This window comes from Rhamphochromis longiceps, linkage group LG23, assembly GCF_057381845.1.
Source record: "Rhamphochromis longiceps isolate RC_006_pf linkage group LG23, R_longiceps_female_GT1.1, whole genome shotgun sequence".
Taxonomy (NCBI): domain Eukaryota; kingdom Metazoa; phylum Chordata; class Actinopteri; order Cichliformes; family Cichlidae; genus Rhamphochromis; species Rhamphochromis longiceps.
Genome location: NC_140578.1, coordinates 11717539 through 11734262, shown reverse-complemented (window position 1 = coordinate 11734262; position 16724 = coordinate 11717539). Strand labels below are relative to the sequence as shown.

Genomic DNA, 16724 nt, shown 5'->3' with positions numbered 1-16724 from the left:
AATGGTATGAAAATGGTCTGCCATAGATGGACAGCCTCTACAGGCACGTGCAGCATTTTATACAATTATATCCGATTTTTTAAAAAGCCCTTTATATCTGAACATTAGCCATTTATATGCTTAAAGCGAGACAAACAAACTCAAAGTTGCAAATACACAAAGTATATGTGCCTCTATTACTCAACACATTATAAGATTAGGGACTAGCACTGCAACAGCATGCCGTTGTCATCAGCGGCTAATCTGTTTTCTCAGTGGTGCGATTAAACAGCTTGCCCTAACAATGTGACAAAAATATGGAGAAGTGTCTGCTGTTTTCTTTAACCAGACCCTGAAACTGCATCCGTAAGTGTAAGAATCCAAATGTAAGACATATTCAGATTATAAATGTGTTTAATGACAAGAATCACTCAGAGCGTTCAAACCTTCACCGAGGCAGCTCGCTCTGTGCGCGCGACTTCCTTTTAAGGGACTAGGATTGCATTTGGTGTATGTTCACCTTGTTTTCCTCGTTCCTTTAAAGTGCATTTAAAATATGTAATGGATAACGGGTACTGATTTGTAAATAACTAACTATATTCTGCAGCATATCTCTGATTAGCTCATTCTCTCTCTTGACGATACTTTCTTTAAATATTTAACATATTTGAGGATCATCTTGAAAGAAAGGCAGATATGAAATTAAAAGTGAGATCAGAGGTCAAATGTGACGTGATATTTGGATGCAAACGATACTCAGAATCCTCAAATACCACAATCATCTCCTAAATGTTGTCAGGACAAACAGGCAGCAGAATTTTAAACATAAGACATTTTACTGAAGTTTGACCTTGAAGAAGAGGTCAGAAGTCCAAAGTAATATTTTGAATCCCCCTATATCATTTCTCATATTCCCTTATGCTGTCAATATAAACAACGGTAATTAGAAACAGTTTTAAACAGCTCAACGCAGCACTATTATCACGTCGACTTATCTATTGACCTTGAAGGAGAGGTCAGAGGTCAAATGTGACATATTTTAAATCTTCACACGGTACTTTCTATATGTTGACAGCGCACAGTACAGCTGTAAGGATACAGGAAATCGTCATGTTATTTGAAAAGAACCTCAAAGCATAAATATTTTGTGGTTCCTGTTTGTTTAATGTAAAGCTATATCTATAATTACCTCCACCAAGGACGTTTTTGGTAGCGTTTGCACGTGCGTCATTCTGTAAACGTGATATTTCAAAACGTCTTTATTGAATTCTGACCAACCTTTGCAGGAGTGTAGAGCGGTGTCACATTGACAGTTTGTTAAAATTTGTCTCATTATTCATTAAAAAACTGCAGAGTAGTTTCCTGATAAAGAACTCATTGCTTACTCAGCTGCTCGCTTCAGCTCCACTAACTGCTCTCCTCTATTCGATTTCAGGTCTCTGTTGTGACTCGCTCTTCATTTAGCATGGAGTCCCTACCGCTAGCTTTTCACGGGGGCCAAGAAAACCATGTTTTACACATGGAAAACGATCTGGTACGTAAAGGACCCCGTCGCAAGAGGGAGTTCATACCTGAAGAAAAGAAGGATGAGCTCTACTGGGAGAAACGTCGCAAGAACAACGAAGCTGCCAAGCGGTCACGGGAGAAGAGAAGGATGAATGACTATGTGCTGGAGACTCATCTCATGGCTCTGAAAGAAGAAAACGCCAGGCTCAGTGCTGAGTTAATGGCCATCAAGCTTCACTTTGGCTTGGTTCACCCTGCAGCGTACACAGGCCAACAAAGTAATCCACTGCAATGCCATTTCAACAGCAGCAGCCAGCCTGTAAGCACCACCAGCACCCACCAACAATCCCTGCAGAGAAACTACTACTGGGGTGGTAGAGACTCTTCTGTCCTGCCCAGTCACCAGCCTTCTAACTCCTTTCTGATCCCTGCATACGCCCTTCATACGATGAGAGGCTATTCGTATTTCAACAGACCAGCTACTAGCGGCTCTGGCATCCTCAAGCCCCTTGTGCTTCCTCGAAATCTCCTGCCAACCCATTCCCCTCATCCCATAGGTCCTCTACTGAAGCCCATGGCAACAAGAACCCCCTCAGATGAAGAGGAGGAGCAGCAGGTTCCAGGGCTGCTGTCCATGTCTTGCCCACCTCCGCCTCATAAAATCATCGCCAGAGCAGGCAGAGCCCATTCTCCACAAAGACAATACATGTCTGACTGACTGTGAAACACAGAAGGACGAATCTAGCGTACAGCTTCATCGACCAAGAAACAAATGTGTTATTTCTTTTTCAGTACTGTCATACATGCCTGCTGACGATGTAACGTTATTGCTGGGAACTAACGGCTCAAGGTGCGCAGCCCTTTCAAAATGAGAACTTTTCAAGTGTGTGCAGCATGCAAACCTCCCCCCCTCTCCACTTTTTGTTCCTACAGAATCAGCTGTCAGCTCTAAGTTGCTGACCATTCCCATTGCAGCCACATAAAGAACATTCTAAAGTAGGAGTACAATTTTTTCCATACAGTCCATTCATGCTGTTTAACTTCACAGAACACGATGCTGTGGTGTTTGTGCAGTTCGCTGTTTGGTACTTTCCTGAGAAAGTATACAAAGAATAAAATGCACACAGAATTGGGCGGGTAGCCACATGTGGGTCAGTGACGATAACAACACACGCTCACCTTTGCCCACCACTCTCAGTTCAGAAATCTGTTAATGTTATGCAAAACTGTGACTGAGCTACAGATGTGTGTCCGGTGTCTCGATGTTTCACTGGTGTTAATGCAGAATTTACAATTAAACTTCTCTGTCATCATATCACACACTGCCTTTACAAACTGTAGGCCACAGTCTGCCTCCAAACGGAAAGAGTGAAGTATAAGATGATCTGTTTTGCCGTGTGAGCAGATGTAGTCATGTTCTTCCATACTGTGCCCACAATTTGTTTTTATTGTTCCATTAACCTTCAGAACCCTGACATTGTTTTTAATATTTTTACACGTAAAATTGATTAAAACAGATGAATAACAGCATTTTGAACAAAGTCTTTGCTTTATTCTTTGACACAGTGCTCACAAAGATAAAAAACACTTCTCTGACTTGAACCATGAAGATTGCCCACCCCTGGGCCTCTGTGTCCATGCTTAAGGTTTTTTGGGGCTTTGCTAATAAAGTGTGACAGTCTAACCTCATAGAGATAAAAACAGAACTATTGCATAGGATTTACAAAAACAGTAGCTGTGACCCCTTTCTTGGATTTGGCTTGTGTTTCAGTGTGTTTTTGAGTCAGCAGCCAGCCACCCCGGCTGTAGCGGGTTGCTGGCTCATTGGCAGTGCTGCTGGCCAGGCAGGCAGCCAGTCCCAGTGGCTCAAAGACAAACTCAAAGAAACATTCAGTGTCAACAGAGAGACAGCAGCTGACTGCAGATGAACTCTTTTTATAATATCACACTACTTTAAAATAACTTAACCAGCTATTTAACATCAATTACGAAGCAACATCAGATAAGCAAAAGTAAATTGGAACTTGGACTATGTTCGGAAACAATTTGCATTCAATAAAGAGTGAGCAATAGAAATCCCACCTGTTTGCTTGCTTCTTATTTGTCATAATTGTCTCTCACGGGTAACGCCTAACTTTGTTATCAGCAGACATCCAACTGAAATAACAGGCAGCTGTTATTCCCCTTAAGCTATTAGCTGGGTTATATTTCTCATCAAGAGTACAGCCAACAGGAGTCTGACGGACAGCTAGCAAGCTATAAGCTATTTTTTTTAGCCTTTTTCAAATAGGAACAGTGGACAGAAAGAGGGGGGAGGCATGCCGCAAATTATTTTTACGCGCCCTCAGCCATACGGCATTGTGGTCGCCGACTCATCCCAGTGAGCTTAAGCAGCGCAGGAAGCTACTGATCTGGTGGCTAAACAAAACTTCCATGTAGTTAAAACAGAGAAAATGTGGTAATTTCAGAGTGAGATGCACTTACAGGTTTTTAAAGCTGCCGAAGTACTCGTGGTGCTCTTTAAGCATTTGTGGACATTAGATTAAACAAATAAAATAAAAAAATAAAGCACCGGAGGGATTTTTTTTTCCTAAATAACTTTGTTTTACCTCTGGGCTACACACAGCCAGGGTTATGTTTTAGCTGATCACCAGTGGTTCTGATCTATGAGATCTGTTATTAAGACTAGTTTATGATATATTGTTTTCTTTTTTGTAGTGGTGAAATTGAAGTGATCAGAAAAAACACTAAATAAAACTTGGCTTTCTAAAAATAGTTTTGTATGAACACAAAACTATTACAGCAAAGCTGCACTGCTATAGTGGTCAAGGGACCAGAACAGCAAGTTCAATTTCAAGGGCTGGAGGGAGGTGGGGGTGGCCTAAGTTTATATTTGGTGAAACCCTGATTGAGATATACTGGTGACTTCAGTTACATCAAATGAAAGCAAGCAAGTTACAGTAAAGCAACATATAGCATCATACGTGTCACCACAACTGCAGACAAAGTCCGAGCTGTGACCTCAATCACAGCCTCGCTGGGTCAGCCCAGCCAGAGCAAGTGCTCTAAACAGAGATCTGGTTGCTGTATGACAGTTTGATCTTTTGAAAAGAATAATGAGCAATGAATGAATCATGATTATTTCTCCTCTCTGTACTGGTTACATATCAATATAGTAATCAGTATATTATCATTAGACTGGTCCAACACAATAACTCAAAGGCCCAGAATTTTCCATTTGCACACTGTCATCACAGTCAGGCATACTGAAATACTACTACATATAAAAACAGTGCAGAATTATATTTGGGTTATGTTGTTTGTTTTTATTCAGTGGCAGACAGGCTCCCGTGAGACTTCATGCCTCTCAAACATAAAGAGCAGACACTGTTTATTTTCTATTTAGTAACTTCTATAATTATCATGTACAGAACCACTGCATATAAAATTAGCAGAGACATACTGAAATGCTGTAGGCTATATTTTATAAGCATATTTGCTGCCTATTAGTTTCCATTTGTCTGTAGATTTTTCTCACATCGAGTTTTAGTTTATGCTCTTTGGTTTAGCTTCTGTTTGACATTTTGTGTCTTGTTTAGTATTTTCGTTGGACTGGAGTTTTATTACTGTTCGACTCCTTGTGTTTAGTACCCTCTTGTATGTTATGTGATTCCCCTTTTAGTGACTTCCTGTTTTCTTCTGTTAGTTATTAGCCTCTTGTGCCTCACCGTTGGTTTGTCTTTCCTTGTTATTGTCTTAATTTGTTTCAGCTGTGCGTTGTTACCCTGCTGCTTGTACTCTTCTTGATTACTTTGTGTTTATGCGTAGCCTCAGTTTCCCTTTTTCCTTCTTCCGGGTGTCTGTCAATGTGCCATTGTGTGTTCCTGCTTAGTTACCCCATTTTGGATTTTTATATTCTCTGCATTCGACCTTATTTATCTTTATTTGTTCTTTAGCGTAAATTTTGAGTCTCACATTTAGGTGCTGATCCAGCAGTTAGTGATACCATATTCATAGCCTGAAATACATTTTCCAATAGCTTTAGAGAAAACGGCTTTTGGTCTTCATATTTGTGCATGTTACATTTTTATTATTTTTTAAAGGTAACATATTAGACTGTAGCCTAAAAGTAAAACAGTGCTGGATGAGCAACCATCATTTCAACTTCATATCTAACTAAAAATAGAAAACTAAGTGCAGAGAAAACTGGGTGAGCATTTTGCAGCTATTTAGTTTAAGTGGCAGCAGGTCAACAACATGATTGGGTATAAAGATCGGCAAAAGTTTAGCAATCTGGAAAAAACACAGAACTATTTTAGAGGGATGTTTCTCTATGTACAAATTCAAAGTGAAATTTTACAGCTAAAATAATGAAAATCTGATTATCTATAGTACATAACATCTTCAAACGATTCTGAGAATCTAGAGAAATCTCTGTGCAGGAGGCACACGGCTGAAAGTCTGCACTGGATCACTGTCATATTTGGGCCCTCGTGCAGCACTACATAAAAACAAGGATGATTCTGTCATTCTGAATGAGTGCACGGGCTCGTGAACACTTCCAGAAACGCTGCTGTCTCCTCTGGACCAGAACTAAGGCTGGGCTTCAGTGGAAAGCTGTTCTGTGGTCAGATGATTGACGTTCCCGAGCCCGTGTGGTACAGAATCAATTAGTCGCGCGTCATGTTATACACACGTATCTTTTCCTTTATTGGTTTTTGACCTTGTCTATTGTGTTCAGAAGTTTTTCTAGAATCTTTGAGTCGTTTAAGCATCACAAATGATAAATTCACCAATTTTATGTTGACAAGGCCTTGTCATACATTGCTGAACTCATGCCCACACAGTGTTTTTGCAGCACGGGGAAATCCTTTTAGTTCTCAGAAACTCCATCCCTCTGACACTGACAGTTAACTTCAGTTAGTAGTGAGATATTCCAGAGGATGTTTTTTGAAGTATTACACAACTTTCCCTCCCTTTTGGCGTCACAGTTCTAAATTTCTGGAAATGAACACATATTTTTCAAAACACATTGGAAATGTTTCAGCTGTGTTGTTTTTGTAGTATGACTACAATATGAATGATATGCATCTAAGTGTGTTCTTTTATTTGCATCTCAGTGTGTATTTTTCCACGTTGCCTTTATTGATTTATTTCTGTATTATTCATATTAGAACCACAGTTTTTGACATGCAGCCATCGGTGGTTGCTGGTAATTCTTTGTGCGACCTGCTGGCGTGAAAGAGCGTGCTAATCTACAACTACTTTAACCACTTTATGTTGTGATATAACTGAAAACAATTTGAACTGTTTGAACTTGATCGTAGACTTTTTATTCCAGTCACAGTAGCAAACTAAATCATAACACTGACAAACACAGGTATCAATAAATGTCATCTCACTACTAGTTAAAATCTAAACCAGTACAAAAATGACAATTCCCAAGACAAATCACCACTCTGAGATGACACATTGCAAACACTAACTAGTACTGATTTGCACACTTTTCTTGTTCAACTCTCAGTCATATGCTAGCTCAGTAATCAACAGTAATCTATTAAACTTTTGAGAAACTCTTTATCAGAACATGTGGGAAGGTTTGGGGATTTTGAAGCAAGAAACTAGGCTCAGTTTAGCTGCCCTGCATTTGTTCTCTACTTAAACTAGAACCTGCGCTTGCAAATTGTTACTTTCCTCTTTTTCACCCTCACCCTCACCAACGAGCAGCTGTGGCAGGAGACACTGTACATCGGCAGTCTTTGTTCAAACTAATGATTCAGATGTAAGATCTTGCCTTAAACTTGTGTGAAATGCAACCTTTGAAACTTTTTGTGGGGCACAGGATTTGGATAATGAATGCAAATACATATTTATTATGCACAAATTGACAGGTGCATAGTGCAGGTGTGCTTTTTGAAAAGCTTATCAGAAGCGCTGCAAGCAAATGAAAAGCGGCGCACATGTCGCAGCAGGTGAATTGTTTTTTTTAACAACTGCTAACCACTGCATTCCCATTTAGACCACCACACCTCAACAACATGGTAGCAAAAAAACGTGTGATTACGAACCCCCCACACACACACACACACATGCACACACCCACTGTGTTACATCATTTCAGCCACTTTATGCTTGTTCCCATGGTACGGATGGAAATAACCTTGCTGAAGCAGAAGCTGGGTATCTCTGTGTTAAAGTGCATTCTGACATCATTTCCTCTGGCAGCCAAATGAAGAAGGTAGTTCAGGGCAGGGTTTTAACACGCTCTGTATTTTGCCACTTTTGTCTACTCCAAATAAATTAATAAATGGTATAAATGCAAGGCAGACCCAATGAGTATTGATGTCATTTCACACTAATTCTGGCATCTAAAGCAGGTGATGACACATCTGACATGTTCGTTATGTCTCTTCAGAGACCGCCGAAATCTGCATAGGTAGCCACAGTCAGTGCTCAGCAAAGGCGGAAGGAGTTTCAGGTATATTACTTTGAAGTTACAAATGAAAAAAAACTGTCATAATAATTTGTTTTCAAAGAAAATTTAACAATTTAAAATTCAATTTCAACAAGGTTTTGTTGAAATCCTATCTTGACTGTAAATAGCAGAATAATATTTAACACGGAAGCCTGTTTTTATCTATTCGCATAAACGCTATTGATTCGATTGCAGCAGGTGTCTTGAAGAATAAAAAGCTAATTATCAATAAGTCCTTTCTATTTTACATACAGTACCTACATAATCAGCTACTCGATATCTAAAAAAAGAAAAACAAATGTTATTAAATACCAAAATTCTTGTTCATGGTCACTTTTTTCAGATATCTTCCCCTGCGTCAGGCTAAGAGGTGTATATAGGTGAGACATCACTAGAAAGACCTGAGAGAAAGAGGGGACAGTCATAACAAATGCACAGGCTTCCACACGTGTGACACAGATGAGCGGTAAAGGTATTCTCATTCCTAGTATAAAAACGGATGAGATGTGATGATCAAAATTTAACAAGAACGTAACGATCAGAGGTGACTCATTGTAGAGTCATTGTAGGTGCAAAAACCATTCACTTTCACATGTGCCTTCAGAGGTATGAAAAAAAAACCTTATAAGGCGAGATGAGTCACTCTAGTCTGTATTCTTGATAAGTAGCCAAGTGTTAGACTGGTAAACAGAAAAATTCTTAAAGTGTGAATGACACCCCCTCCCCCCCTCCAGGGGATGGATATGTCTGATATGCATTGGGGGTAAATTGCTTATACGTCTAGTTCTGAGGAACGCTTCTCTTCTCTGCACGTTTTCAAACATTTTGTGGTGGTTTGAGTGGTTTCAACAGTTGGGGGCACAAACATGGTGCGATTATGATAAATACCTGTGGGTGATTTTGGACTCACGTTTATGGGAAAAGCTTTTGAAAGATAATGCTCACCTTGATGTCATCTGGGCTAAGGGGCAGTAAACGTGTGGCGTGTTTTTGTCAACACATTTGCAAATGTGGGATCTTATGACCTGTTTGCTCACCTTTATACAAAATAAAATCTACAGTTTTGTTGTTGTTGTTGTTTTGCAGATGAACTCCAGATATATTTTGAGACCCTATTTTTTTTAAAAAGGAGGAAAATTTGATAGAAAATAATACAGGCCTATGAGTAAAAGCAAAATGTGTCTTACATCACTGAAAGTTTCAGTATATGTGTACTGCAGGCTTCAGCTTTCCACGTGACATCAGTGTAATTTAAATACTGAAACCCTCATGGCTTCCAGACTAGCAATGATACCACAGATCTTGAACATAAACGTGTTAAAATCAAATTTATAAATATACTTGTTGTTCCTACAGTATTTAAAAGTAGAACGGGAGGCAGAGCCTTCAGTTTTCTGTGGAACCAGCTTCCAGTATGGATTCAGGAGACAGACACTATCTCTACTTTCAAGATTAGGCTTAAAATTTTCCTTTTGCTAAAGCATATAGTTAGGGCTGGATCAGGTGACCCTTAGTTATGCTGCAGTAGGTCTAAGTTGCCGGGGAATTCCCATGATGCACTGAGTGTTTCTTTTTCACTCACCATGTGTTTATACACCTCTCTGCATTTATTCTTTATTTAATATTAATCTCTGGCTCCCCTATCTTCCTCCCTTCCCTCCCAACTGGTCTCAGCAGATGGCCTCCCCTCCCTGAGCCTGGTTATGCCCAGAGTTTTTTCCTGTTAAAAAGTGCTTATATATATAGGGGTTTGTCTTTTTGTTGGGGCTTTCTCTGTCTTACTGTAGGGTCTTCGCCTTACAATATAAAGCAACTTGAGACAGCTGTTCTTCTGATTTGGTACTATAGAAATAAATAAAGTAACATTGAAATTTAATGTTAAAATATTCCTGGATGAGGAAGCAATTTAACTAAATAACTCAAACAAACTTTTAATGCACGGGGATTTTAATGGGGCAGTGGTTCACACTGTTGCCTCACACGGTCCTGTGTGGAGTTTCAGTGTTCTCACCCGTGCCTACGTGGGTACTCTCCAAACATTGCGGCTTCCTCCCACAGTCCAAAAACATGCACAGGCTAGGCTAACCTGCGATTCTAAATTGGCTGCAGATGTGAATATGAGACTGTCTCTTTCTCAACCCTCCAACAGATTAGCTTTCTATTCAGGGTGTACCATGCCTCTCAGCCCCTGATCCCTCCACTCCATGACCCTGAACTGGATAAGGAGAAGAAAATGGATGGGACTCTTAATGAGTATGAAGCTGTATACTGAGTGTTAAAATGCTGAGAACTTTAAGTGTCATTTATATGACCAGTTATCAGTCAGATAACTGGTCATATCAGTACAAAATTAATTCATTTACCCAGTGAACACTAACAGGGCTTGATTTTGTTTTATATTAAACTCACTGCCATGGATTAAGTCATCATACCCACACGATTAAGGAGTAACAATCTTGAAAGCCCACAACAGACACATCTGAAAGTGTGAATGCAGAGTTGACTTTATCTGCTCACAAAAATGAATTTATTTTTTGTAACTTTTGACGAATGCATAGAAAATGAACAGTAATAACCCTCCCCAGACACTATATCATGTTTACTCATTCATCAAGTCCGGACAAGAATGCTTTCTGCTGAGCTCTATATCTTTACTTGTGGTGCTGATAGCACATCAATCCTTCTGATGCAACTTTCTTTTGAAATTAAAATATGAGCACTTCCTGGGGAAAGAGAAGCAAATAAAAGCACAAAATCTTCTAAACAAAATTTCCATGGGGGTTTGGGGGGGTGGGTCACAGGTCTATCGATACGCTCCTGAGACCACCACCATACAGACTGATTCGCTGGCCAGCTGCTATTAAAATGGAACAGGGGACAAGACATGATTGTAGCAGATAATATCACATGCTTTATAAACAGTGGACTTCATTATTTATAAAACAGTAAAGTACAAAACAGTATAGCACAATTTCCATACACAATGGTTTCCATATTTACAGGAGGGATCGGGGGGAGGAAAAGAAAATTACAACTGAAACCAAAGTGTTTACATATTGAAAAATACAAACAGGAAGGCTAACTGATTTGAGATCGGTCCACGGATGTATTCAAAGTTCAGTATTAATAACTTTGTTTGTAAAATTAGTTGTGCGGTGTCTATGTTGTTGAAACACGGGACTCAGTTTTGTGTGTTTGAAGAGGCAGGGTATACTGTTGAGCAACAATAAATTCATTTTTAATTCCAGCGCTGATTTAGGTCGACCATTGCTGAATTCCACATTTGCCTTTTGAGAAATTCAAAAAAATTACTTAATATTAAGTAAAACCCTGCTTGCACTATAGAAATATCGAATTTCCCAGAGGAACCCACCCGAGGGATTAATAAAGTTCTATCTAATCTAATAGTGAAAAGTACAATACTCGTCTTAGTCAACAGAGGGCAGCAGAACAACACTGTTAGAAATCAGCAGTCAAAGCCAAAACAGAAATAAATGGTTTGTGATAATGACATTGGGTCCCAGCCCTAAACCCACAGATCATGAGATAGAGCTTGAGGGCAGAACGGCATGCGGGTGACCTCTGTTATCAGCATCTAGGCATCAATGTTAGTCACAGTTATCATGCAGCTTTTTGTTGTTGATTGTATCATGAAGCTTTCCTCAAATGACTTTGGCTGGTGTCATTTAGAGTTTTGCAAAGATTGTTTTTAAAAAACATTCACACTGAATGCCTCAAACGCAATTAGAGTTTCTTCAGCCACAGGTCAGACAAGCCTTCGTGTTATTTGTACAGCTACAAATAGGTAAACGAAGTGAAACTTGATGCAAATGCCCTTCATGATTTGCTGAGTCAGTGAGCTCAGGGAGTGGGTTGTGTTTCAGTCGAAACGAAATAAAAATAAAAACGCTTCTAACTGAACTGTTATGAGTCATTCCAAATAGGACTTTAACACTTTAATAACAGCATAACATTAAAACCTTATTAATCACTCAACAGTACTATAAACGACCACAAGAACTTCAAGGTCAGTAATTACAAAATATATAATACATCTTATGCACCCCTATGAGTCTTTCCTTTACAAATAATACAAGTTATTCAAAGTAAGAAGCCAACTCTGTACATGCATTTCATTTTATACACATGTTTGCAGATTAGGAGGAAGCTGTAGTTCTTTACTGAACAACAATGGGAAATCTGACTAGCAAACGTGTATTGGCATGTGCTGATTTGTCACCACATTACTGTGCACCAGGCCCCACTGTAGCTAAAAATCTGTAGAATGTTATTTTAAACAACTTCCAGCCGTAACTATTGATGTGAAACTTCTTTTTGCCGTCCCTTTGGACTGACAGTGATATTACTTGGTGCTTTCCGGTCGAATTGGCAGTGTTGCAGAGTGTATTCTAAGTGTAATATATTCTGTACGAACCCACCATCAGCAAAATGTCTTCAAGCAGAGCGAATATATTGTTGCGCTCAACTTATGACTGTGAATAAGTCTAAATATGCAGTATATAGCTGGAACTACTAAAATACATATTGGCATGTCCTTGGCATTTATTGAGCACCACCCTAATATTATGTATTCACCGGTTTGTAGACAGAGCAGACGGAGGAGAAGGGTGTATTCTTTTTGAGATAAACGGGGGAGAATTCCTCGAACTGAGCTGGTCGGAGCATGAAGATAGTGTAGATGGGACTTTGCCGATTGGTCTTTTAACAGTCTGTTCAAGAGTTTAAAACATATTCGATGATAATATAGCTTTTCTCTGCACAATAATGTGAATACACAAGAAAGAGCTATAGAAATATATCAAGGTCTCGCAAAGATTTGACGTTGATGCTCTTCAAGCACAGCAGTCCACTTTGATGTGTGCTTATAATCAGCACTGAGGAGAGAACACTAAAACATATCAAATCATTTTCATGTTGAACTTCCGTGCTCCACCTTGTCCTCCACTGGCTGCAGGCCCGTCCACTTTTCTAAAAGAATATTCTACAGAGAAGTTGTTTTTGTGCTGCCCTCGCCCTCGACTCCACACAAACAGCAGAATGAAACAGAAAAGGACTACCCCCAGAAACATGATACAGCCCATGGCTGTAGATATGAGGATCGTCTTGAGGTCCAGAGTAAACTTCAAGAAGACTCTGGTATCATTCAGATTTGTGTCATTAAGATCCCCAGCATAGTAGGTGCGGTTGGCCATGAGGGCTGCATCCAGCGGCAGCCCACTCACTGTAAGTGTGGCAAAATATGTGTCATTTCCACCGGCATTGCTGGCTATGCAAATGTACGTCCCACTATCTGTGACCTGGGCATAGCGGATTTCTAGCGTGCCTTCTGGTAACACGGTAAGGCGGCCGCTGCTCTTTGTGGTGATGCGGCGGCGCTGAGGAGAAATCCAGAATATCACCGGTGTGGGTTCACCTTCTGCTCTGCAAATAAATGACACTACCTGTCCCTCGCGGGCAGATATCTGCTGCAGTTTCCGGTTGCGGATTTTGGGCTTTTGACAAGTAAAGTGGTCAAAGAGAGCTGAATCAGAGAAAGCATTGAGAGCACGTCCTTGCACTTCAACAGGTGTCATACACACCGGGGAGGCACCATCAAAGTTCAGGGTCTTCCTGCGCTGAAGGATCCAAAGCAAGCGGCAGTCGCAGGCCAGAGGGTTTCCATCCAAACGCAGCGTCTCCAGAGTGTTGACAGACTGAAAGGCTCCCTCCTCCAGGGTCACCAGGCTGTTAGAGGAAAGGTTAAGAAGGCGGATTTGCCTTAGACCACCGAGCGCATAGGGCTGCACTACTGCCAGGTTGGTTTTGACTAGATGCAGCTCCTTCAGCCTTACGAGATCCCGCAATGCCCAGGACTCCAACACAGTGATGGGGTTGTAAGATAGGTTGAGGCTGGTGAGGTGAGCCAAACTACGCAGGGCAGAGGTGGGCACAGAGGTGATGTTGGTGTGTGTGATAGACAGCCAGGACAAGTTGAGACCCTGCAGGCTGTGAGGAGAGATGTACTCCAAAAAGGGCCAGTGATCGATCTCCAGGCCCCTCAGGTTTCCCAGCTTCCGGAAGTTTTGGTCCTCTAAGGCAGAGATACTGAGGTAGCGGAGCCGCAGAGTCACCAAGTTATGCAGGTAAGACAAAGACTGACTGGACACCGAAGTCAGGTTACACCTCTCAATTGTCAGCTCCTTCAGTCCCACCAAACCCAGAAAGGCCTTGTTAGAGATATAAACTAAATCATTGTCGCCGACCTCCAAGTTCTTTAAACTTCTCAAGTCTTGGAAAGTGAAGTCCAAAAGAATTACAATCTTATTCCCACTAAGGTCCAATGAAGTTAGGTTGGAGAGACGTGAGAAAGCTCCCATAGGGACCAGCTTCAGTTGGTTACCTCTCAGTGAAAGCGACTTAAGGTTCTGAAGGCTAGAAAAAGCATTTGGTTCCAGGACACTGATCATGTTCTCACTCAGGTCTAGCTTTTCGAGACGTGAATATGGAAGCAGGTCTCCGTGTTCTACCCAACGCAGTTTATTCCCACTCAAGTCCAGGATCTTGGTGTCCAGTGGGATTCCATCGGGCAGTGCAGACAAGCGTTTACCATAACAAGACACAGTCTTGAGCTTAGCAATGCACTCACAGCGCTGGGGACATCCTTGGCTTTGGGCAGGTGACACTGTGATCATTAGTAACAAGAAAAGGAAAGGCACCAGCCAGCCTACATCCTGACCCAGGCTCGCCCTCGTGGCCATCCTTTCTTCCTCTTCCTTTGTTTCCTGTCTGGGGTCGAATCACTGGGCCAGACACCTGCAAAACGAGAAGAAGGGATAGAAAGAGTTAGACAGAAAAAAAACCAATAAGGCAAGAACAGAAAGAGAGGGAAGACAAAAAGACAGATAGTGAGAGAAATTCATTAGCGTCAGCTCTCTTTAAACAGCAGCAATCAAACACTCTAAATGAGCGGAATTACAATTACAAACTCTAATTGACCCGACACAGCAGTGAAATTAAAGCCAGGGCGCCAAGATAATCCTCAAAGGACTGATTCGGCATTGAGTTGAAACAGTTTGGCTTACAATGGCCGACTGTGCATTGTAAGCTTACTGGTTTTATAATCACTTGCCGTGGCACAAAACCTCTAATAGCCATGACTCAATTTGATATATGATGGTTAGGGTATATTGCTCCCCAGCCTGTCTGTATGAAACTCATGCATTGTAAATGAAAACGGGGAAATGGAGAACCTATTGTATTAAAAGCACCCCATGTGAGAAATCTTAAAATGCATGAAAAGCTAAAGTGATTGTGGGCTCTCAAAAGTCTTTAACAGCAAATACCTGAAATGGTGCACATAAAGCGTATGTTGTGAAACAGAACACTAACAGCTATACTTAACACTTTGTAGAAGAAAACACAAGCAAGTGAACAGAGTGACTAAAACATCAAAGCGACACTGAATAATCAATAGACATAAAGCACAGTACATCCACCCCAGAGTCTTTGAGTACAAGCCCGACACTGTCTCGCACTGCAGAAGGAGGCCACGACTGGGTGCTTCAGTATAACTCCCATCACATCATCTGCACGAGTCTCTGAGGCATGAGGCTTATCATGAGAGGAGCTTGTCTAGGCTGATCTGCTAGTGTTTTCATATGACACACACACATGCACGTGCACAATCCCTCTCTCCCACCTAACGTCTTTATCTGCTGATGCTTTGACAGCAGATTGGCAATCCTTTTTAAACCCATTGTGAAAGACTAACAAGTAGGATGGAAAGTAACTCCATATTTCACCTTGTTTTAGTACCTGATTATGACGCTAACTGTGTGTTAAGAGACGATCAAAAGCCACCGTTAGTTTGCCACGCTATCAATTGCATATTTAAACAATACCTATTATTTATACCTATTTCCTCTTGGAAAATTTACAATGCGTCTTAGCTGACAGATGATTATTCCCAATACCCCACCTGCCACTAAATACAGTTACACACCTGAAAATGTGTATAGAAAGCTCTAATAAGAGACAGGGCTAAATGAGCACATTGTTTTTAAAATTGACTTAATGACACTGATTTTTCGAGAGCCACCATCAAAGACGCTGTGACAGAAAGTGATATACCAAACATCCCACACACTCTCACCCACACGCAACAGCCTGACACATAGCCTTTTGCAGTCGACCCAGAAATTTTGTGTTATTCACTGCGATCTAACGAGGCTCAGTAGACACTGGAGCAAGAACTCGCGCTGCACCCATGGGTAGTGTTTAGATTGTGGCTCAGACTTTGTGCATGGAAAACAAATCGCAGCAGATGGTTTGGTAGCAAGAAAATGGCAAAGAATTAAGAGATTTAATCGCCTGGCAAAGCAGATGTTCCCAAGGCACAGACATAAACAATGCCGTTTTAAAATAGAGCACCGCTAACGTAATGCAAATCATCTTACTTCATTTGATGGTCCAACATTCGACTCTGATCTTTACAAAACTTAAGAGAATATGACGTTTTAAGTTGGAAAGCACTCACTGAAGGATGCTTCTATTTCCTATTTCATTCTTTCCATTGCTGATGAGAAGGGGACTGGTTTTTTGGGGAAAAAATATACATCATATAGACCTCTAAATTGAATTGCTGAACTTGTCTGCATGATTTCAAGGACTTTATGTCATGCCAAGCATGTCTTTAGTTGGTCTGACATGTTTTGACTGTGTGACCCAGGGTCATGCTGGTAAAATAGTAAAAACTCACCTCGTC

The 16724-nt window shown here is 40.8% G+C and overlaps 2 protein-coding genes across 2 annotated transcripts in view; one reads left to right on the top strand and one right to left on the bottom strand.

Moving 5' to 3' along the window:
* Positions 1-1444: 1444 nt before the first annotated feature.
* nfil3-4 (nuclear factor, interleukin 3 regulated, member 4) lies at positions 1445-2336 on the top strand. The gene has a single exon (XM_085397321.1). It carries the CDS (start codon positions 1445-1447, stop codon positions 2201-2203), a length of 759 nt encoding a protein of 252 aa, XP_085253447.1. The 3' UTR covers positions 2204-2336.
* A 9467-nt stretch (positions 2337-11803) lies between these two features.
* The window catches only part of lingo3a (leucine rich repeat and Ig domain containing 3a), a 32774-nt gene continuing 27853 nt past the window's right edge, over positions 11804-16724 (bottom strand). Inside the window, exon 2 of the mRNA XM_085399170.1 lies at positions 11804-14773. Coding sequence (XP_085255296.1) covers positions 12880-14718 — 1839 coding nt within the window. The 5' untranslated portion in view covers positions 14719-14773 and the 3' untranslated portion in view covers positions 11804-12879. The remainder of the gene's footprint in view (positions 14774-16724) is intronic.